Genomic DNA, 24,514 nt, shown 5'->3' with positions numbered 1-24,514 from the left:
CCAGGATAGAGAGAGTGACCCGTACGCACACACTGGAGAGCAGGGCCTGACAGTTTCACTCAGCTCCCCTCAAAGAATATTTTCACCAGGTGACTATGATTGGAGTCCCTAATTGGGGCCTCCAGACACGATCAAAATACATACAGTAAGCAACAGTAATTATAGGCCAGCTCATTGCACCACAGTTACGCAGAGAAAGGTAGCGGTAGCTCCCCTTTTTTCCTTCCCTATGCTGTGCCGGTTTGTAATTTTGCTGAGGTGGAAAAAGTGAACATTTTGGATGAAAGAAGTGGTTGTTTGGGAGGTTAATACTACATTTAGAAGGTACCGTGTATTTCAATAGTACAGGCTAGGAACAATAGTTAAAATGGCTTTCAAACAGCGACACGGGAGAAGGAGCTCTGTTGTCTCTGGGAACTGAGAGGAGAAATAACCAAGCCACAGTTGTGTTGATGTATAGCTGGAAAGTTGTGGTTTCTATCTCTCGGTTGGGGAGAAGCTTGTTGCTTTTCTTCCCACGTGGGCATCAAAGGCAGGAGATCAGTGAATAGAAAGAGATAAATTATAGAAGAGGTCAGAATGCAGGCATGAGAAAATGTCCTGCTGAGCTCCTGCTGTGTACATCCTTTTACCTCATGAAAGATCTGGTTGCAAAGGTCTTGTGTTTGCTTCACTTTGTATAGCTAGGGGGAGAGTTGATACACCACTAAAAGGATGGTGATAATATAGCAAGCCATTGCACTCTGCATTATTAAAATCCTGCGAGTTTCACCCTCCAAGACAGCCAGGCTCATATCCTCCGTGTTTAATATGCCTCAAGACAGTTGAAATCTCTCACTGGAGGGGATGTTAATTTATTGGGGAAAAGATCAGAATCTCCCATATTGAGAATCACAAAATTACTCCGACTGCAGTGTGACGGGTTCCCCCTGGAACTGGGGTACCACTGAGCCCTCTGACCCACCAGCCTGGGCTCCCTCTCACTCTGTGCTGCTGTGACAAGCTGCAAAGCCCCCCAAGCTTGCACTTTCACCAGCATTCACGCAGGTAGGGACACACCCAGCTGCAGTTACAGGCAAGCTCTCTAACCACCAGCCTAGGACCCAAGAGCAGTATCGTCCTGTCCTGGTCAAATCTGGCTAGTATATGGGTTTAATACCTGGTCTGCCTCTCCCTCAATGTGAAGAGGACCATGCACACTTGTGGTAACAAAGCAGAGATTTTCCCCAGACATCTTAGTCAAACGCACACTGTTTGGATTAAAACATAAAATAAGTTTATTACTACAAAAGATAGATTTTAAGTGAATATAAGTGATAGCAAACACATCAAAGCAGATTACCTAGTAAATAAACAAAAACTCAAACTGAGCTTAACATACTAGAGGAATTAGCAAATTCTCACCCTCAGTGATAAACCAGCTGGCAGATTCTTAAGGCACAAGCTGCCTTGGCTTTGCAGCTTGGGTTTGACAGGTTTTCATACACAGGCTAGAAATCCCTATAGCCTGGGACCATCACTTCCCCCAGCTCAGTCTTTGTTCCTCAGGTGTTTCAGTTGTGCTGTAGGGAGAGTGAGGTGCCATCATGATGACATTTCCCCCTTTTATATCTTCTTCCCACTTTCTGGAAAGCTCTTTTGCTGTGACCTGGGTCAAACAGTTCCCATTGTGTAGTGCTATCTCTGAGAGGTTTCTATCATACACAGTCCCTGGGGTAGTCCTTGTACGCATTTCCTCAATAAGCCATTAACATTGTTTGGCCTTTTTGCTGTTGTACCTGAAAGGCTGCTTGTGGGTGTTTTCAACCTCACAACATGTTTCAGTAACACATACATAGCCAAACTTCATAACTTCACATACGATGATAGCACATACAATTCAACAAGATATTAATGTCTAGCAGATGAAGACTTTTAGAATGATACCTTACAAGGCATACTTTGTGCAAAATATATCCTAATTACATGACCGTGATGAATAAGGGGTCACACAGAACTACTTTTTCCCCCCTTTAACTATTTTGAGTGAGGTGTAATAAATGTTGTGATGTAATGTATTTATTATCAACATTTTAGAAGTGGAAGACGTTGGGAATTCAAAGAAAGCAAAGTAAAATAGTAGTCCTGGTTCACTAAATCATTGTTTTTGCACTGGGAAACAATGTGAAAAAGCTGTAGCATTTGGAGTTACGCTTTGAGTGGCCATTAGGTTTCCCAAGTGGTTGTATTATTTCCTATGGAGAATATTGGCAGCATGGCCCCTTCACCTACCAAGGCAGTTTATAGTAATGTAGGATTCCTTCTTAAATGTCAGTTTCCATAACCTCAATTTCATGATTCTACATTTCTGATTTAAGTAATACACAGCAATAAAAGTGAGAAGAAAGTAAATGCGGTTATGAAAGGAGGATGTAATTTCTACCAAGAGAGCTGAGCAGCATGATTACAATACTAGTGTTAATAGAAATATTCCTGGACTTCAGTAAGAATAAAGGTGAAAGATAAAACACAGACCTCCTTTTTATCTTTCACTGTCTTGATTTTTATCTGATTTTTAAAAAACACATCAATAGATATATAGTGGAAACAGCTGTAAGGGAATTGCACTGGAAAATCCTGCCTTTTTTTATTTGATACAAAAAAACGGTATGAGCTTTTGGATCATAGTGCCAGACTCTGCTTCATTCATCTTGATATTTATTTCTAACATCCTTAATGTAAAGGCCCTGAAGATGCCGCAAAGGGGCTATATCGTGAATTTCACTGCTGTATAAAGAAACTGAAAATGTTTGGAGACATTGGAATAGTTAGTGCTAAATGTAGTGCCAGATTTTGAAAGTTAAGTTGCCATGGGTGGAGCTGAAATTTTCCATGCCAAGGGTCGGCCTTGCTGTGATTTTTTTTCCCTTTTTTTTTTTTTTTTTTTAACATTTCAGCAGTAAAATTTCAGCCATTTCTGAGAATGAGGTTGGAGGAAAATAGGTAGTTTGATCCACTTTAAAACAGTTTCCAGCTGTTTCTTTGTTTAGGTCTAGCGCTTCCAGGGTTTAGAGCGGGAACTTGAAATTTGGCAGGGTCTTATGGTCAGAGAAGTGCCTTTTGAGTCCCAAATTCACAAGCCTCTGAACATTTTCAGTAGAGCATGTTAGAAGATTGAGGCTAAAACCTGCTTGAAAATCAATGGCATATTGCCATGGGTAATTTAGGTGACAGAAGGATGGTCCAGGTAACCCTTTTAATAATTTTGGCTTATGGATAAATTTACATTAATTCTAAGAACCAAATAAGATTAACATTGAACAAACAAGGATCGGGACAGATAATCAAGGGAATGTAGTCACCAGCTTTCAGTACAATGCAAAGGTAAACTTTATCAGAATACTGCTGTTCTCCTGATGCAAAAAGATGTGATTATTCCAGACTTTCTAACTGCTACTGCTCAGTTTGTTCTCTTTTATTTTTCCCAAGACGGCTGTTGTGCCATCTGCACAATCTCTCAAGCTAACTGACTTCTACTTCAGTGACTTTGAGCTTTCTGACATGGAGACAACATTGTGTTCAATTCGAATGTTCACCGATCTCAACCTGGTGCAGAATTTCCAAATGAAACATGAGGTACGGAAGCTGCAGAATGCTATTTACATGTGGAGGGAAAACATCAGACAACTTCACTTCAAAAATGTGTGTGTGTCCTCAACACACTGCCAAGACCAATTTTAGGGGGGACTGGATAGCTGGGGCAATTGGTAGTGAGATACAGAGCCTTTCAACTAGACCATCAATTCATAGATTCGTATATTTTAAGATTAGAAGGGACCACTAGATCATCTAATCTGACTCTTAGGGCTTGTCTACACTGGCACTTTACAGCGCTGCAACTTTCTCGCTCAAGGGTGTGAAACCCCCCCCCCCCTCAGCGCTGCAAGTTTCAGCGCTGTAAAGTGCCAGTGTAGACAGTACAGCAGCACTGGGAGCCACACTCCCAGCGCTGGGAGCTATTTCCCTCATGGAGGTGGTTTTTTAGCTATGCCGCGACGACACAAGCCATGTTAAAGCAGTGCCATGGCAGTGCTTTAACGTTACCAGTGAAGACGGGCCCTTATATATATCACAGACTATCAAATTTCACCCAGTTACCTCTGAATTGAGCCCAATTATTTGTGTCTGACTAATGCATATCTTCCAATTCAGATAGAACCAGGGTGAAAGTGAGACCCAAAGTCCTTACCATCTCATATAATGAGTTGGTTTCTATCCAGTTCCTAATGTACAGGTGTCTGCATCATAAAAAAACACCCCCACAATAGGCACCCATGTTGGAACCCTCACCAGAAACACCAAGGCATTAATGTACGTGGAAAATTGAGCTATCTTTTCCCACCAGCCCTGATCCCTCCATTCTCAGGTTGAAGCATATTGACAGGAGTAGCAGCTTATATTACTCTTGCCTGTTGCTCCTTGCTCTTTTTTGTGAATGGATGATGTTAATTTTCCACTGCTGTCAATGTGACACCTTTTGCAAGAACACTAAAATTTCCTTAAACAAAATGATATCGAGATCCTTAGCTGGCATTAATCAGCATAGCTCCATTTAAGCCAACAGATTTCGACCAATTTACACCATGTGAAGATCTGGCCTTTATACCTTTCACTTTCATAAAACTACGGTAAAATCTATGTCTTTTTGTTCTGTAAAACACCTAGCAGGGATCTGCATAAATAATAACAACAAACAATATGATAAGCATTAAAAGCCTTTATATCATACTTACATGATTTACAAGGTCCATCTGTCTCGTCTTATGCTTTGATTCCATCTGGTGTGAAGCAGGAGCTCATGTTCACTTTCCAGTCCACTTTTCCAGACAACCTTTAGGGTTCCCTCTAATTCAAAATGGAACAGGTTCTGGTGAACACACAAATACTGTGAACAACTTCTTCATTCAGTTAAATCAGCATAACTCCAAATACTAGGTCTACACTAGTGTACCTGGAACCATAATTTAGCTGTTGGTTCATGTCATGAACTGGTAACTTTAGGAATACAGGTGTCCACATATTAAATAAAACAAAGCTGCAGTTGCCTATGAACTGTTTAGCAAACTCTAGGTTTTGGAAGTGAGGAAGCTAAATTAAGAGATTACACAGATTTTCCTTATCCATATTTTTACATAAAAGTGTGTCAATATTAAACTCTACTGAAGACAAGTAAAAATGAAAAATTTTCCGCATTAAATCTACAATAATTAGAATTCTCTTTATTTTATTTTATTTTTGTGTGTGAAAAGACTAAAATTGTAGTGTATTTTGCATTTAACTGAATGATGCTGTTTGTTAAAGGTTCTTTGCAGATGGATTTTGAGTGTGAAGAAAAATTATCGAAAAAACGTTGCATATCACAATTGGAGACATGCCTTTAACACAGCCCAATGTATGTTTGCTGCTTTAAAATCGGGTAAACTTCAGGTATGTTTGACTGTTTTCACCCTAAGAGCCTTTTAATTAACTAAGTACTGTAAACTTGCACAGACCCAGTTTTGATCTCAGTAAGACCTATGTCAGTCTGGAATATCTTCACTGAAGTCAGTGCATCTTCTCTGAAGACTTCAGAACCTGACCTTAGAATCATAGAAATGTAGGACTGGAAGGGATCTTGAGAGGTCATATAGTCCAGCTCCTTGTGCTGAGGCAGGATCAAGTATACCTAGACCATCCCTGACAGACGTTTGTCTAACCTGTTCTTAAAAACCTCCAATGACAGGGACTCCACAAACTTAACTACCCTTATAATTAGAAAGCTTTCCCTAATATCTAACCTAAATCTCCCTTGTTGCAGATTAAGTTGATTACGTCTTATCCTACCTTCAGTGGACAATTGATCACCATCCTCTTTATAACAGCCCTTAACATATTTGAAGACTTTTTATTAGGTCCTCCCTCAGTCTTCTTTTCTCAAGACTAAATATGCCTAGTTTTTTTAAACTTTCCTAATAGGTCAGGTTTTTTAAACCTTTTATCGTTTTTATTGCTGTCTTCTGGACTCTCTCCAATTTGTTCACTTCTTTCTTAGAGAGTGGCACCCAGAACTGGATACAGTACTCCAGGTGAGGCCTCACAAGTGCCGAGTAGAATGGGACAATTACCTCCTGTGTCTTACATATGATATTTTTTGTTAATACACCCTAGAATATTAGACTTTTTTGCAACCACATCACATTATTGATTCATATACAATTTGTGATCCATTATAATCCCCCAAATCCTTTTCAGCAGTACTACTGCCTAGTCAGTTATTCCCCATTTAGTAGTTGTACATTTGATTTTTTTTTCTTCCGAAGTGCAGTACTTTGCATTGTCTTTATTGAATTTCATGTGATTGATTTCAGACCAATTCTCCAACTTGTCAAGGTTGTTTTGAATACTAATCCTGGAATCCTCCATAAATTTTATAAGCATACTCTCCACTCCATTATCCAAGTCATTAATGAAAATATTGAATAGTACCAGACCCAGGACAGACCCCTGGGGATCCTACTAGATATGTCCCCCAGTTTTACAGTGAACCATTGGTAACTTCTTTTTGAATATGGTCTTTTAACCAGTTTTGGGCCCAATTTATAGTAATTTCATCTAGCCCACATTTCCTTAGTTTGCTTATGAGAATGTCACATGGGACTGTGTCAAAAGCTTTACTAAAATCAAGATATATCACTTCTATATCTTCCCCCCATCCACTAGGCCAGTAGCCCTGTCAAAGAAGGAAATTAGTTTGGTTTGACATTATTTGTTCTTGACAAAATCATGCTGGTATTCCTTTTCACCCTATTATCATTTGGGTGCTTACAAATTGATTGTTTAATAATTGGTTGCAGTATCTTTCCAGGTTACAAAGTTAGGCTGACTGGTCTATAATTCCGCAGGTCCTATTTGTTCCCCTTTTAAAAAATATGTACCGTGTTTGCACATCTCCAGTCATTTGGGGCCTCACCCATCCTATATGAGTTCTCAAAGATAATCACTAACGCTTCTGAGATTGCTTCAGCTAGTTCCTTAAGAACCCTAGGGTGAATTTCTTCAGACTTGAATACATCTAAATTATCTAAATATTCTTTAACCCGTTCTTTCCCTATTTTGGTTTGTGTTCCTTCCCCCTTGTTAATATTAATTGTGTTAAGTAGCTGGTCGCAATTTACCCTTTTAGTGAAAACCGAAGAAAATAGGCATTAAACACCTCAGCCTTCTTGATGTCATCTGTTTTTAGCACTTACTCCTTGTTAAGTAGAGGACCTACACTTTCCTTCGTCTTTCTCTTGCTCCTATTGTATTCTCTTCTCTTCTGAACCTCCTCTTCTTATCTTTTATGTCCCTTTCTAGTTATAACTCATTTTGTGCCTTAGTCCTACTTGCTTGTGCTATTCTTTTGTACACATCTTTAGCAATTTGTCCACGTTTCCATGTAAGATTCCTTTCTGATTTTCAGGTAATTAAAGAGTTCCTAATGGAGCCATATTCATCTCTTACTATACTTCCTATCTTTCCTTTGCATCGGGATAGTTTGCTGTTGTGGCTTTAATATTGTCTCTTTGAGAAACAGCCAGCTCCTTTTTCTCTTAGGTCCCATGGGAAGAAAATCTTACTTCCAGTTCTCTACATTTGTTAAAGTCTGTATTATGGTACTTATTCTGCTCCTCTCACTTTTTCCTTTCCTTTGAATCATGAAAGCTATAATTTCATGATCATTTGTACTCAAATTGACAAACCTTCAGATTCACAATCAGTTCCTCCCTGTTAGTCAGAATCAAGTCTAAAATGGCTTTCCCCGGGTTATTTCCTCCACCTTCTAATATAGAAATTTGTATTATTAAATTATTGCTGCAGCATCCTGTAGGTGCTTCCAATGAGAATGGCACAAACCAGACATCTACAGGATTTTGTCCTTTCCTTTTAAGTTAAATAATTGCATTTTTGAGTTTTATGCTTATAGCATACACCGGTCAGGAAGGTGCAGGAGAAAAGAGTCACCTTACTACAATGTCTTTCTTCATAAATATCAAATATGAACTTTTTTAAAATTCAGGAACCCCTGTTACTAATCGGTTTGTGTCATCTTACAACAACTTCTGTTGGGACAAATAAGTGTCTCCATCTAAAGCCAAAGGTAACACTAATGATGAGTAGAGGCAAAGCTCTTCATAGACAGAATCCTTCATGCTCAGCAAAAATTGGACATGTCACCTTCACTTTGTGCTTAGCCTCCACAGACAGGAGATCTCTGATGATCCGAATAGCTTAGGGGCCAAGGGTTTTGGGAACCTTCTAAGCCCCTATTGCATTGTCTATAATCGCTCCATTATTGTACACATTGTATACATTCCAGCCTGATTAACAAGAAGCAGAAGAAATGGCATGGGTCCTTGAATAAGATGTGGCCTTGAATCAGAAGTGGCCTTGAATAAGATGCTCTCAATATTTTCTGGCTACGGAATGGGGCGGGGGGGGGAGAGAGCAAGCACTGGTACACAGCTCTGCCTAACAGAATCACAAAGCCAGCTATTTCCAGACTGATTTGTTTGCCATCCGCACTTCAGATCAAATTCATCATCTGTAGAAGTGGGAACAGCCCCACTGAATTTGTTCTTCAAAAGGTATATATGCCAGTTAGCCATGTAGCCACCAGTTGGAAAGGAGAGAGATTAAAATTTTCAGTTCCTGCCCTTATTGTTGTGCAGTGGTGTTCTTCTCACATTCAGAAGATATTGTGTGATTCTGTAGGTTTTCACCAGCTTTTGTTTCTCACTATGTTGGAGTTATGAAATGGCCAGGGAGTAGCTATGACTTCTCCTCTTCCCCCGCTTCTTGGCAGGATAGTTCTGCTTTGGGTTCTGGAAACAAATACATTAAAAATGAGCCAGGCTGTGTTAGATTTTGTTTTCTGTGATCCTTAAACTACCGTCTCTTTATTGGCCCAGTGATCAGTGGAACATTTGACCTGGCTCTATTGCCTGATCAGTCCAAACTCCAAAGATAATTCTTTGATGAGGTTTTGACTAAAATATGGGACCAATTTCTCAACTAATGTAAAGTGGTATAGCTCCATTGAGGCAGTGAGGTCTAGTTGATAAGGTATTCAGGAGACAAGGGTTCAATTCCCAGCATAGTCACTGGTTTGCTGGGTGACCTTGGGGAAATCACTTCCCCTCCCCATGCCTCAGTTTCCCCATATATTAAAAAAGTGGGGCTAATGATAGCAATCTCCTTTGTAAAGTACTTGGAGAGCTACAGATAAAAGGAGTTATATAAGAACTAGGTATTATTGTTATGCTTTACACCACAGGAGGATCTAATCTATTATTTTTAATACATCAACCTGTTCCTTAAAAGTCTAATTCTTTGAGGAAACTAATTGTCCTATTCTGACTAAAACCATCAAAGTTCTAGAAGGTATATATTGACAATACTAATACATTTAGTATCAAATCTGTATTGCAAAGCTAACAGACATCTTCTTGTATTTCCTATTACATACAGAACAAGCTGACTGACCTAGAGATACTTGCTTTGCTGATAGCAGCCCTAAGCCATGATTTGGATCACAGAGGGGTGAATAACTCTTATATACAGAGGTAAGCAAGTCTGTTAGGAGGGGAAGGAAAAGCACAGATATATTTTCTTATTTCACCGAAATTAATAAAAAAACAAAACAGAAAATTAGAAAGAGTAGAATCTTGCTAATGTGCACTAATGACAGGGGGAGCCTTTGTGAATTAATGAGTTTTGCAAATCAATAAATCTGAGAACATTAGGATAAACACACCATGACTAAGTAATTTTAACTGATCAGCTACTCATGTTTCTCATGAATTCATTGAATGGTGGGTTGTTTAGGCTAAAATACAGATGTAAGACTTCTTAAAAATGTATGTTTAATTAATAAAAACAGAAGCTAAATAAGAAATTACCAAAAATAAAACAAAGCTGGTCATTTAGTAGTATGTAGGAAGTTTAAGAATGAATTTAACATAGGATATTAAAACTTATTAATAAGTGATAAATTGAAGTCTTATCTCATAGTGCTAAGTGCATTCTAATTCCATACTACTGTGTGGTGTTGCTTTTGGTATCAATATGGAACTATTGATCCTTAATTCATGTCCTTATCAATTTGCCCATCAACTTTAAATCATTATAGAACTGTCAGTGACAATTCAGTCAATAAAATTGAAAAGCTAGAATTGTAATTACAGAAATGTCAGTCCAATAGCAAATTGCCTTTGCAGGTATAATGGTAATTCATCGCCAAACCATGCACACATAAATATCATACACTGTCCACAACTAAGAACTTTGGGTGAAGTTCACCCCTGTGCAGTTGGCCAGAAGAAGGCCCATTCACCACTTAAATCCCATTTACCCCCTCAAGGAGACCACTATTTTATGTGCAGATTAGCAAATTTCTGCTGTAGTACATGATTCCAGTTTCTCAATATTTGACATTCAAAAGAATATTTACTTCACCATGTCCTTGAGACACCTCATGCAAACGTAGGAACTGCCCTGCCAAAATGGACAATGGTCATTCTATTCCAGTATCCTGTTTATATCAGTAGCCTGTGCTCGTTGCTTCAGAGAAAAGCAGTCAATCTTCATAATGCATCTGCGGTCATGGTGTAACATTAAACCTTGGGCTGAATTGGAACTGATGTCCTTTATATTAAAGACTCCATTTACCAATCTCCTTTCAAGGTCATGGAAGCCCCACTGAAGTCAAAGATACAATTTCCATTGATGTCAGTGGAGCCCATATTTTTAATACGTCACCTAAACTGTGGTCAGATATTTTGAATTTGCACATATTTGTGCTCAATTATTCATTCAGCATTTGCAGATGCCATTTGGGAGAACTGGCCCTAAAAGACACATTTTGTAAAGAATTCAAAATCTGAAGCTTTACAGATAAAATATTGTTGACATTATGTTCTAAATTAGAAACCATCCTTACACAAACCATCCTTATGGTATTCCACACCCCTGAGCACTGTAGCTACGCTGACCGAGTGTAGATGCAGTCCACATAGCTACCGTCACTCGGTGATAGAAAAACCCCTTCCATCACCCCGTCTACATTACAGAGTTATGGTGGCATAAGTACGGTGCTGTAGCTATGCCACTGTATTCCCTGTAGTGTAGACATGGCCTGAGTCAGTTTTCAAAAGTGACTTAGACACTTAGGAACATAAGTCTCCTTGAAAGTCAATGACACTTATGCTCCAAAGTGACTTAGGTGATTTTGAATTTTTTCCCCACCGATATCTAACATTTAAGGCTTGATTCAGCACCACCGAAGTCAGAGGGAGTTTTGCCATTGTGTTGAATGGGAGACAGATGAGACCTTTATTTACTGCTTTGATTAAATGAATAGTTTGATTAGACACTATAGTTATAAAAGAATTACTGTGATATCGCATCAGTGTCTGACCAGGTTTGGGGAAGAGATACAGTATGCATTTCTCAGCATCTCTTTCTGACGGAGTTGGAGAGTAGTGTTGAAGCTAACTTTGGAGGAAGTGGCTTACTTTATATTTGGCGGGCACAGTAAGGTGCTGTCAAGATAGCCCATAGAGGAGGAAAAGTATATGCATGTGAGGGAGGGAAGACTGGGAGGAAATATAGGAAAATAAGTAAAAAGTGAGCAAATTCCTGCCTCTCAGGTCTATTGATCCACACTCAAATATTGGGGCTCAGAATTGTTCCAAGTATGGTGTGTGAGACCAAAAAAAAGCTCGAAAGCTGAACTGATGGCAGTCCTTTGACCCGAAAATGGGGAATCCAGTAACCCACAAACAAACAGTGATTGGAACCAGTTAGCTATGTTTTTCCTTTATTTATTTAAAAATAAATTTCCTGGAAAACATCTGGATATGCGTCATCTACTCTTCAAAAATGTCCTGGGAAAAAGTCATAGACAGCGAAACCCAACATTCACACATGCCACAAATCAGAGTCGATTACAACTTTACATTTTTTCATTAATAACAGTTCCAGGGATTTTGTTTTTAAATCTCTCAGGCTAGTAGAAACCAAATTAAAAGTAAAAGAGTTTTCCAGAGATGAATTCTTTTTTTCAGTTGGGGGAGGGGGAGTGATACTTGGCACAAGATTCTTTTCTTGAGCAATAGGTTTTAAAAAAAAATAAGGGAACTATCCTCCTAGCACATATTACAGGAAATGGACTCAGTTTTGGAATCTCTTGGCAGATACACAGTTTTTCCCAAACGTGTGTGTAAAGAAGGCAAGAGCAATGAGAGAAGGTTATATAATCAAATCACTGTATTCAGAAAGAATGGTGTCCTTTGGCCTGGCCTGTGGGCCTAACGGAAACGCCGTGCACTGATCATGTTAGGAACTTGAGTTTATTCCCACCACTGGTATCTTTCTTCCCAGAATAGCAGGGGCTGCAAATGCTGAGGAGGCAACACTCTTGGTCCCAGTTTGGTACAGTAGAGGGAACATAACTTGTGTCCTTCCTTAGTTATGTGTTTCTCTGATCAGGATGAAATCCTGACCCCACTGAAGTCAATGGGAGTTTTGCTAGTGACTTCATTGGAGGCAGAATTGCACCCTAGGTGTATTGGCAGCCATCCCAGGACACATACACACACACACTCTTGCACTTTGCCCAATAATCCTTTGCACTCGTCTCCTAGGAGGGGCACAATCCTGCAGTTCCAGTTACTCATGGGAGTAAATTGTCCTCATGCAAGTAACCCCATAGGACTGTATGTTTAAGTAAGGATTATTCACATGGGTAAGGATTTGCAGGATCAGGTTATAGGTGACTACAGTGCCTGATACAGGGTCAGTAGTGAAACAAGCTTCAGAGGGAATCCCAACTAGTCCTTAGCTGAAGGGATCTGGGCAATGATGTGGAGATGAAGTTCAAATGGTTAAAAATAGGAGATTTGCCAGGCTCAGTAATAAAAGCAAAGAACACCATTATGCAATGGAGAAGAGGGAGAAAACGGAGAAATCTTCAGAGAAGAAGTTTCCCTATTTTATCCAAAATTAAGTAAGCACAATAAGCTCAATATCCTTAAATTAACTTTGCATCCATACAGTTAGTTTCATATTGTTTGTTCTATCAGTGGTACAATAAAGGCTGCACAACCATTTTTCTTTGGTTTTTTTATTGATCACAGGAGAAATGATAGCTCAGTAACTTGTTCATTATAAATCAAAGCATTTATTCTGGAACAGAATGAGAAAGATGACTGGTGTGCAGTCACTAGGGTCACAAGCTAAGAAGGGTATGGCTGGCATTGACTCCTATAGGACCTGATCCAAAGCCTACTGAATTCACTAGGAGCTTTTTCATTGACTTTAGTGGGCTTTGGATTGAGTTACTATTGCCATTTGCTACTTGCAAGCTCAGTAGTTGCAGAAAAACCACCTCCCTAGATTGCTTATTCAAGAAGTCACCTGATAGGTAAATGTAGGTGTATTAAAAAAAAAATTCTCCTCTTTTGAAGTTTTCTGTGTCCTTTTTTTTTTTTTTTTTTTTCATTTTTAGACTCTTGCCACTTAAAGAATCTTAAATTATTTTCTCATTGCTTGTGTGTTAGTGACCTCTACAGGCACCAGTTTAAATCAAAATCAGAACTTTGGAGCTGTCAGTATTTTGAAAAAGTAGTCACATTGTTTCTGCATTTGTGCTCCCCTATGCTTCTCTAAATGCATTCATTCTGTTTGCCCAGTCACATGGAAGAAGAGGAAAAGAGAACCAACGGGGAATGAAGTGGTGGAGGGAGGAGAATAAGTTGTGTGGCTACTGCTGCTAGGTGATTGGTACCTTTAAGTTGCTTTCTCATTTTCTCCAAGTGATGTTTTTATTCCTCAGAAGCGAACATCCGCTGGCTCAGCTCTATTGCCACTCAATCATGGAGCATCACCATTTTGATCAGTGCCTGATGATCCTGAATAGTCCGGTAAATGCCTTGCTTGTGTGTGTGCATTGAAGGAAGCCCTAGCCTATTTCACTTATATTTTTAGTTTCTGGATAGATTCCCAGTATTATACATTCCTAAATGATCTTTATTCCTTTTTGGGTAAAGAAGGCAAATACATAGCCCCACTTCTGAGAGTCACCGAATCTTTCCAAATGTTTCCTGATAAGGGAAGCCTTGCAACTCTCATTTTGAGTATCTGCTTCCTTGGACCAAAGAAAATAAGAAGCTTTGTTGCCACTTCTGTGACCTCTAATGAACCCTTGTTTGAATTGTCAGTGTTGCTTGCCTTGTAAGGTATATCCCTGCTTACACATGCACACAACAGTTCTGAAAAATAAATTAAGTACCTTTTGGCTATAGATGGGCCTGAACCAAACCCCAGGAGCCAAACATTGACATTTAGAAGTGACTCCAAACCTAATTGAAATAAATATGTAAATAAAATGACCGCATTCTTAATCTCCTGCTACATTATTTATTAATTTTGAAGACCAGCTATTCAGCATGCACAATAATTTAGAAATAGCACATTTACACTATTCATTTCATATCAGAGGCTTGGTAATGTTGGCCTACCTAATAGTACAAGTGATTCACCTGACAGAAGCTAAGAAACACTGTAGATGTGATCTCCTCACGTCATCCCCAGTATTCTTTGGTTTTGCAGTGGGTCACTGCAATGACTTATTTTTGATGCTGTTTTGTAATTGAATGAGTCTTATATGTTGTTTACAGTATGTTAAATAAGTTGGCAAGTTCCTAAGCAATATATTTGTCTGTTGCAGTCTCTTTACTGGAGGAAAAAAGAAGCAGCTCCAGGATGTGGCTTGTGGAAAACGAACTCTTTGGGATTAAATAAAGACTTGGAAGGGTCTTTGCTTCCTGACTGCTCTGTCTCTTGTGTATACCCTCATAAAAAATACTATAGTATTCTAATGTACAGTCATTTATTCTGGTGCTGCTACAGAGCTTTGGGCCATTATTCAAGAATACTGCAGTATGTTTTTATGCAGGCGCATGGGCGGGAGAATGCGAGAGAAAGCAGAGTAGGAAGAAACTATCAATTACAAGAAAACAACTCCCAGTGATTTAGAATCTAGGAGGGGATGTAATAATTTGGTGACATGTCCCAAGTTTTATTGTTAACACTGCTTTTTTTGCTGTTGTTGTTGGGGGTTTTTTTTGACAGGGAAACCAGATTCTCAGCAACCTTTCCATTGAAGAATACAAGGCCACGCTGAAAATGATAAAACAAGCCATTCTTGCCACAGACTTAGCACTGTACTTTAAGTAAGTCAGAGATACATTTGGCTGAACAGCTGCTGACAGGTGTTTGGATTGTGACAGGCTGACTGTGAATCTTTCTCTTGTTTTTACTGGTTTTAAGGAGAAGGGGAGAGTTTTTTGAACTTCTACGAAAGAAGCAATTTAACTGGGAAGATCCTCTGCAGAAGGAGCTATTTTTGTAAGTAAATGGCAGATGTTTAAAAAACAAACTGTACTACCAACTATCAGGTTTTCCACTCCACACTACTATTACTTTCAGTAGAACCAACATAAATCTGTTTAATCCGGGCCTGTACAAGCTGACACAAGTCAAGTGGGTCAGTTAATGAACACCTGGATCTGAATATTGTTAAGAGAGCTGCAGGGGTTGTCTGATGAACTCTGATGAATGACTTCTTGTGGCCTTTTTCCTGAAACAGTCAACAAAATTGCTAGTTATTGTTAGTGATGACAGTGATTTTTATAATGCGGCATCTGTCCACTAGCATTTCCATTGTTCCTAAAGGGTGTAGGACTCCTGACAGAATGCTATGTTGTTCTTTTGCTGTAGGTGCATTGTCTTAAAGCACTGAACTGTTGTAATCTGTAGCTGAAAGATTCAGGGAGGGCTGCTTGTTTTGAAGCAAATTCATTTCCCATGAAAGGAAAGAGATTGAAGGATAGAAACACGAGGGACAGAGAACAGCCACACCAACAGCACGGCAAGATTCCCCAGGCTGCCTCACCAGTGTGCTACCACTCTGTTTTGAAGGCACTGCCTCCATGGGCAGACTAGTTCAGTTAACGGCCATGCCTATGACTCATTCAGTCCTCAGCCTTCCTCCTGAAGCAGCCAGCAAAGGTGCTGTTATTGTCAATGATGACAGTCATTTTTGTAAAGTGGTACCTGTCCATTAACAAACGGATTGAAGCCAGCTCTTTTCACATGGGCCTTTCCTGTGGTAATGGATTTGATCTCAACTGATCTGATCCAGATTTGCTCAGGTCATATGACACAAGAGAAAGGAATAGTACCTCGTTACCATTCCTCTGTCATCTAGTCCCCCATTAAAGGATATTTTTATCACCTTCTGTAATTTCATCAGTTAGCCTGGCTTTGATTTTATTTGATATTGGATACTGTATTTATTAGCTTCCAGACTGAATGGCTACATGAGTTTCATGTTACAACAAATCATGAATTTTCTTTGTTTTTACAGAGCAATGCTGATGACTGCTTGTGATTTGTCAGCAATAACAAAGCCATGGCCAATTCAACAACGGGTATAAGCTTAATTTAAGACTTTCTAAGGGTTTGCTTTCCTTTATAGCTTCTGCTTCCTAAGCCTCACCTTCCACTTTGCAAAGGCATTGGTGGAAGGCGCAGCCTTTGGAAGCAATCCTCAGAAGGTAAATGACCTTTGTTAATATGTGTATTTATCATCATTTTGATTGTGAATGGCTGGCTAGATGCTCTTTCCAGTTTGCTTGTGCTGTTGTGGTAAATGCACATGTAAATGTGAGTGCACATTTGTGCCTAGGGTCTCTCATTTTTGTGTGCGTTTCCAACTTAATACACTTTAAAGGGGCCTGATTTTCAAAGGGTATATGGTAAACACTTTCTGAAAGCCAGAGATCAGGTATCTCAAGTTGGACACCCACTGACTGAAATGCCCAAAATCACTAGACACTTTTGAAAATCTTAGGTGTAACCTCTAGTTTAAAGATTTGTCTCTTATCATTTTTGTGCTTCACTTTACCCATCAGCAAATTAATGCTTACCTCACTGGATTGTTGTGAGTTGAGCTTATTAACATATAGAGAGCAAATTTTGGAATAGGGTATGTACAAGTGCAATGCATTGTAATATCTTAAGAGCTTCTAGAACATACTGGGTCTGATTGGGCCCTGATTTCTAATCCATGCAACTCCACTCAGGTCAGTGGAGTTAGACAGCTGAAATGCATGTACTACTAAGCTCGTTTTTTTCAGAACTGATGTGTAACAAATACTAGTTGTTTGTTATGTCTGCTTGTATAGTGAAATCTTGGTGCTAAATAGTTAAAACATATACAATCTTGGTTTGTTTACTGCTAAAAATGTTTCGTTTGACATCGTGCTATTTGACTGAGACAGCTTAGTGGGCCTACCTCAATACTAGAGATTTTGCATTTAGGCTCATTTAAACCAACTGGGACTTCATGCAGGCATACGGTTACAGAATTCTTTTCAGAATCAGGGCCTTATTTCTTTTTCATTCAGGGCAGACACCTAGCAATAACACTTTCTGTTTTGACCCTCAGTAGAAAGTGTAAATCCAGGCCTTTAAAACTAATGAACACCGTGTGACATTTCTTACAGATAGCTGAACTTGTAGCTACAGAATTTTTTGACCAAGGAGATAAAGAGAGAAAGGAACTCAACATAGAACCAACAGTAAGTAGGAAAGCCATGTGTGGTAGCACCTTTTTCAAAATTCTTACTGCCAACAGGACTTCCCTTTCTTTTTTAAATGTTGTTTTTGGTGGTGGGTACCAGAGTATGGAACAAGCTTCTTCCCAGTCATTCTGACACCTGATGGTTAATTTCCTTTTATTGTTCCCAAACATCTGCAAGGGACCATTTACCTTCCAGACAATAGTGTAAAGAGCATAAGTTCTTCTTCTAGTGCTTGCTCATGTCAATTCCATTCTAAGTGTGCGCATGCGCGGTTGTCAGAGATTTTTGCCTTAGCGATATCTGTAAGGTTGGCAGTGGCACCCCCTTGAGTGCTGCACTCATGTGTCGGTATATCAGGCGCTGCCGACTCTACGCCCTCTCAGTTCTTAACACCTCTGGTGGTTAGTCGGAGCGCCTTTCCTTGCATTGTAAGGCCTAGCGGTTTCGTTTCTACTGACTTCAAGCCTTAGGGCCCTGTAAATAGTTTGTTTATAGTAGTTAGTGTTAAGTAGTTGTTAAGTGTAGTTAGAAGTTAGAGTCCCAGCAAGAACTTCGACCCAGGCAGGGCATGCCCCGGTCTCCCAGGTTTAAGACCTGGTTTAATCACACATGAAGGACAAGTGTCCTATTTGTAAAAGCTTTTGGCCCAGGACTCTGAAGGATCGGGATATTCATTTGTGGCCTCTCCTCATGGAGTCTTCCCTTCACCCGGCTTCCAAGCCATCCGCCAAGACTCGCCTAGTACCTTGGCCTTGGCACGCCATGCACCCCCAGCACCGGGCTCTGCCCGGCACTGCTCCCTGCCGCCGGTGCCCCCCCCCCAAAGAAACCAAGGAACCATGGCTTTCCGGCTCCAGGCAAGAAGGGCCATGGGTCATCGGGCAAGGGACCCAGCTCAGGCAGCCTGGCCACTCCAGAGCAGCGTGTGCATGCCTCCCCGGTCAGGGTCCTTAGCCCCTTAAAAAGTCCACCACCACCGATTCCCGGGAGGAGTATGGGACCCAAACCCCTGACGGCACCAACGCCTTCTCAAGCTTCCACAGCACCAAGAGAGCAGAGGCCTCCACCTGCGCCGCTGACACAGGAAACAGAAAAGGCTCCCCAAGAGGGCAAGTCAGCTGCTAAGACCCCTCGGGGGCAGTGGAGCGCAGCTGATTCCCTGAGACAAGACAGGGCTTTCCACCTCTGTGCCGCAGATCCGGGGCTAGCTCTGGGTCACTGGCACTGCGATCACGGTCCCCACCATCTCAACGCAGGTTGCCTAGAGGGAGGCGCCGGTCTCCGTACTACCGGCACCATTTACCCTCCCACCTGTTGTCCTCCCTGCCACGTCGGAGTGCTCCCCATCACATCTCTGGTCCTCCCAGCACTGGAACCTGTCCCCTCGATACCGGCACCGATCCTCCCACTCCGGGCACTGGTCTCCAGGGGCAACAGTCAGACTCAGGCGTCAACGGGCCCACCATGGTCACGGGGCCCACTGTGGTCATCGGAAGGGGAGTCCTCTGGCACAGAAGGGCAGTTCAGCTCCTCGCCTTGACTCCACCAGCACGATTGGGCACCCGAGGCCGTGTCGGTGGCCTTATTGGTGCCGGATGATTACCTGGTCGTCTGTCCACACATTTACGTCCCCTTATGCACTTACTCAGCAGGCCCGGGACAATGCTGGCTTCGGCAGAGCAGTACTGCATGCTGCAAGATCATGACCTCTGAGCCCATCTTCATTGACACTGCTTGTGAGTCACCTAGAATGGAATCGACATGAACAAGCTCTCAAAGAAGAAAAAACGGATACCTGCCTTTTCATAACTGTTGTTCTTCAAGATGTGTTGCTCATGTCCATTCCATTACCCGCCCTCCTGCCCGTCTCTCGCAGTTGCCAGCAAGAAGGAACTGAGAGGGCGTAGGGCCGGCAGCGCCTGATATACCGACGCATGAGCGTGGCGCTCAAGGGGGCGCCACTGCCGACCCTACAGATATCACTAAGGCAAAAATCTCTGACGACTGTGCACGCGGGCACACACATGCCTGGAATGGAATGGACATGAGCAACACATCTCGAAGAACAACAGTTACAAAAAGGTAGGTAATCGTTTTTTCCTCCAAGGTAGCCGGTAATGCTGCTAAATTATTAAGGAAGGGAATTCTTAACAAGTAGTGCAAACTCATCTCACCCTCTTAAAGTAGGCTTCAGCCACCACCGATGATCTGTGCACTGCCATTCCAGGAAAAAGACTCCAGAAGTTGTTCATGCAGCCAAGTTATCTACTTGACAACATATTGTGCTGCTACTTTTCTTACTACATAGTTCCAGATTGACTCTTGGATTTTTTTAAAACTTATTTTAATACAGAGCTGATTCACCTTGGGTGTTTGCTGTGAAAACTGACTACTTCTTTGTGTGTTTTCAGGATCTAATGAACAGAGAGAAGAAAAATAAAATTCCCAGCATGCAAGTTGGATTCATAGATGCCATTTGTTTACAGCTCTATGAGGTACTCTATTTGAGAGGCGACTCTTTTCATGGATTATGCCACTAACTAAACCAGAACTAAGCATTGTAGCCTGCAACAAGTGCAGAGGCTGAAGTTAGAACCAAGTTAGCTGCTGTTCTATAGTTGAATAATATAGGAGAAATGCTTTATTGTTTGTTATTCAATATTCAATCTGGTCAAAAGACTATTTCAACATTTATCGTTAGCTGCTTACTTATTCGATTGAAGTGGTTTGTTGTAATCATTGCAAAACCAGGTGGAGAGGCAGAAGTTGGATCCCTGAGTTCTATTCCTGGCTCTGCCGCCAAGTTGCCATGTGCTCTTGGAACAACAAATTGCATGCTGCTTAGCCAGGTACTTGATCAGATTATGTTGTGTATTAAAACTTAGTTAATTTCCTATCTTTGAGACTAGAGAAAAACCTCCTCAGGTTGTATCATGTATTCTGGGTGCAGTTATTGAGATCTGAAACTTGGGGAGCAAATGGGAACCTAACCCCAAAAATCTATCCATTGGAAATGGGAGCAAGATAATTTCACACATTCATCCCCCATCCTCTATGCCCACTTCAGAAACACTTTACATGAATGCACATCTGCAGGTTGAGAGGAGGCAGGGCTGGATGCTCTCTAATGCCTCTGAAATCCACAGAACAAATTATCAATTTATTGAGGACAGAATCAGCAGTCATGTGTGCAGCTTCCCATTCCGTGCTTTGGAAATCCAACATCAGGGGAATATAGTTGCAATTGTTATTGTAGAGCCCCACACAGCTCCTTCTAGTGGAAGGTAGGCAGCTGTAGGAGACTGAGTGGCTGTGCACTACAGATCCTCTGTGCAAGAGACCTGTTACTTCTGCAGATGCATTGTGATCCATACAGATCTCAGGGTCCACAGGGCTGAATATCTGGCCTTTTCCAAAGGGGGAAGACAACCCAACCCCCAACACAAGAATTCTTGGGAAATCTCCCAGTCGGAAACTCCCAGATGAGGACTGGGTCTCATGTGAACTAGTTATCAAAATATATTGGGCCAGATTGTGCCCATGCTTCATAACAAAATTGCATCTGTGGAGCACCCCTGAGAACAAGGCCTACTCCTAGCTAGTGGCAGTAGCCACCCAAATGATGTACGCAACGACCTCCCCTGCACTGATCAAGATATAAGGGGAGTGCACACTCCACCCTTTATGAGGATGTTGCACTTCGCAGGGGCTCTGGGAGACATTGTACCTGCAGGAGACACAATGCTACCTTGGGGCAGTGCTGCTCCATGCTGTGCACAGTGCAGGGCTGGGCCTGAAATGCACAACTGAGCCACTAAACCTCATGTGGTAGGAACTGAAACTCTGTAGCAGGGTGGCAGCTTCTAGGATCCTATATAGGAATGCAGGACCATACAGGTGAAAAGTTATTTCTGCTGATTCATGCTGCCAGGTGAGTCCTGTTAGCTGCCACCCAGGTTAAAAGAGGGTTTGGTGTATCTCTATGGAGAAAACGAGAGCACTAGGATCCTACAGGTAAATGCATGGAACAGTCCAGCTCTGGAGAAAGCTTTGGCTGGGACATATGCTTTATTGTTGTCATTCAAGTTAACAATACAGGCAAGCCCCATGAAAGAGCTAAGTTTGGAGCAGATCCATTCTATTTGGAGCAGGGTGGGGACTCCACCTGCTTTCTTTAATGAATAACACATAATGAAACAATAAATCATTTCATATAATGCCACTTGGAAAAGAACAAGGAACCAGTTCACTCTCCAGTGTTCTAACACTGTAAAAATGAACAATAAGCACAATTATAACTTTGGCCTGCCCACTCATTGGCTCTTTCATGAGCTTTCATCCTGTCCCTAGGAGTTTGTCTCACATGCTGCAGGCAGCACTGAAAGTCTGGTTTACCATTTTACCAAAATTGATCAAGTCCATTCACAGGAATCACTGGGTGAAGTTCTATGGCCTGTGTTATGTAGAATGTCAGACTAGATCAGGGGTTCTCAAACTTCATTGCACCATGACCCCCTTCTGACAGGAGAAATTACTACACAACCCCAGGAAGGGGGACTGAAGCCTGAGCCTTCCAGAGCCCCGCTGCCACATGTGGGAGGGGAGGGGGGCAAAGTCCAAGCCCAAGGGCTTCATCCCCAGGCGGGGGGGCTGTAACCTGAGCCCTGCCACTCAGGGCTGAAGCCGAAGCCCGAGCCCCCCACTCCCCAGGGCTGAAGTCTTTGGGCTTCAGCCCCGGGAGGTGTGGCTCAGGCTTTGGCCCAAGGCAGTAGGGTTCAGGCTCTGGCCCTGGGTCCCAGGAAGTCTAAACCCCAGCACTGGTGACCCCATTAAAACGGGGTCCTGACCCACAGTTTGAGAACCGCTGGACTAGATGATCATAATGCTCTTTTCAGACCTTAAAATCTATGAATCTATAAATAACAGCAAAAGTGTTTCACTCATTTCACTGACTTTAATGCTCACTTTGAGTAAACTGTTCTAGTGTTTTTAAACCCATTTAAACGTATACAAAAAAATTAAATGGTATAATTCCAGTGAATTGTGCCTAATGGGCCTGATTTTCCTCTCAATGATGTAAATCAAGAATAATTCCTTTGAAGACAATAGGCCAGTTCCTCAGTTATATTGGTGGCAATGGAACTATACTGATTTACACCAGGATATGGCCCAGTGGAGTTATACTGTTGTAAAACTATCATAAGAAAAAGGAGAATCAGGCATCCCCATCTTTTATTGTTTGAATGAGAATTAAATTCCAAGAGTGAAATCCTGACTGATTTCATCCCATACTCATTAACTTCAGACTTCACCCCTTTGCTTTGTGTAGTAGTCAGTCACTTCATATGTCTAACAGACAGTGGGCCCAACCACAGGACCCTTACTCATTACTTCTGTCCCACTGAATTCCAGAAGCTAATAGGAGTAAAGGGCTATGTGTTCATCACATGTGATTGTGAATGAGGAAGAAAAAAAAATCACAAAAATATTCATGGATTTTACATTTTTCATCAAAATTTTGTTTCAGTGGAAATTTCTTGACCTTCCCTACTATTTATGCACCCTATTCTAACCCAAACATTGGAGTCCAATTCTCTTTCCAAAACTTGTTCTCTGCTTCACTTTTATTAGTCCATGTTGGCCTAATACAGTAACTCACTATTGCTTGGTCTACACCAGTGTTCTCAAACTGGGGTCGCCGCTTGTGTACGGAAAGCCCCTGGCGGGCCGGGCCGGTTTGTTTACCTGCCCCGTCCACAGGTCCGGCCGATCGCGGCTCCCACTGGCCACGGTTCGCTACTCCAGGCCAATGGGAGCTGCAGGAAGCGGCGCGGGCCGAGGGACCTACTGGTCGCCGCTTCCAGCATCCCCCATTGGCCTGCAGCGGCGAACCGCGGCCAGTGGGAGCCGCGATCGGCCGGACCTGCGGACGGGGCAGGTAAACAAACCGGCCCGGCCCGGCCCGCCAGGGGCTTTCTCTTCACAAGCGGCGACCCCAGTTTGAGAAACACTGGTCTACACTAGGAGATGAAAAGTAATTGAGAATGGCTACTAAACACAGCTCTTCTCTAGACCTTTCTTAATCGGTTGCTGAATACACTGGGGCCAAACGTCCCCTGGATAACTGTAAATCAATAATTGCATCAGCAATAAAGATGGCCAAATTAGCCTGGTCTGCATAGGTCAAATAATTGAGTTCATATTGGAATTGGAGTGAGAGGGAGCCTTTCTTAAAATCAGTTTTCCAACACAGCTCCACTTTCTAGTATAAACAAGCCCTATGTTTCAAACATATTCTAGTCTAGTGCCTCCAGTGGGCACATCTTAAGGAGCAGGAAAACTGTGGTTTTTGTTATGCATTACCAGTCTGATTTGTTTTATTTCTTGCAGGCCCTGACACATGTATCAGAAGCCTGCTTCCCTTTACTGGATGGCTGTAGAAAGAATAGGCAGAAGTGGCAATCCTTAGCTGAACAACAGGACAAGAATCTGATTAATGGAGAAAGCAATCAGCCCAAGCGGAACTGAGATTCTGATTTAGCAAATACAAGTTTGAGTTTACTCAGACGATACAGTAATTTGGGGATACTACATTTTGCTATACACTGTAGGGATTTGGTGTATTCTTTGCCACTATTGTATTTAAAAATATATATATATGTATTTCCCCTGCCATTAAAAGCATAGCATGACCATTTTTATGTGAATGATGTATAATGATTGTATATTTCTTATATTTCATTTAGGTGAGGTAGAAAAATAGAACTGCAGAGTTAGTTTACTCTGCTCAGTTCTACACAGAGGTA

General features: G+C 41.5%; 1 protein-coding gene across 1 annotated transcript in view; it reads left to right on the top strand.

Moving 5' to 3' along the window:
* Window positions 1-24,236, top strand: part of PDE5A (phosphodiesterase 5A) — a 103,597-nt gene extending 79,361 nt beyond the window's left edge. Inside the window, exons 12-21 of the mRNA XM_065405011.1 lie at window positions 3,469-3,615; window positions 5,341-5,466; window positions 9,529-9,623; window positions 13,895-13,982; window positions 15,193-15,293; window positions 15,391-15,468; window positions 16,490-16,553; window positions 17,631-17,705; window positions 20,120-20,203; window positions 24,099-24,236. Of these exons, the coding sequence (XP_065261083.1) occupies window positions 3,469-3,615; window positions 5,341-5,466; window positions 9,529-9,623; window positions 13,895-13,982; window positions 15,193-15,293; window positions 15,391-15,468; window positions 16,490-16,553; window positions 17,631-17,705; window positions 20,120-20,203; window positions 24,099-24,236 (996 nt within the window). The remainder of the gene's footprint in view (window positions 1-3,468; window positions 3,616-5,340; window positions 5,467-9,528; window positions 9,624-13,894; window positions 13,983-15,192; window positions 15,294-15,390; window positions 15,469-16,489; window positions 16,554-17,630; window positions 17,706-20,119; window positions 20,204-24,098) is intronic.
* Window positions 24,237-24,514: the final 278 nt, after the last annotated feature.

This window comes from Emys orbicularis, chromosome 5, assembly GCF_028017835.1.
Source record: "Emys orbicularis isolate rEmyOrb1 chromosome 5, rEmyOrb1.hap1, whole genome shotgun sequence".
Lineage (NCBI taxonomy): Eukaryota > Metazoa > Chordata > Testudines > Emydidae > Emys > Emys orbicularis.
Note: the sequence above shows the minus strand (reverse complement) of the source record. Positions and strands in the feature narration are given on the sequence as shown.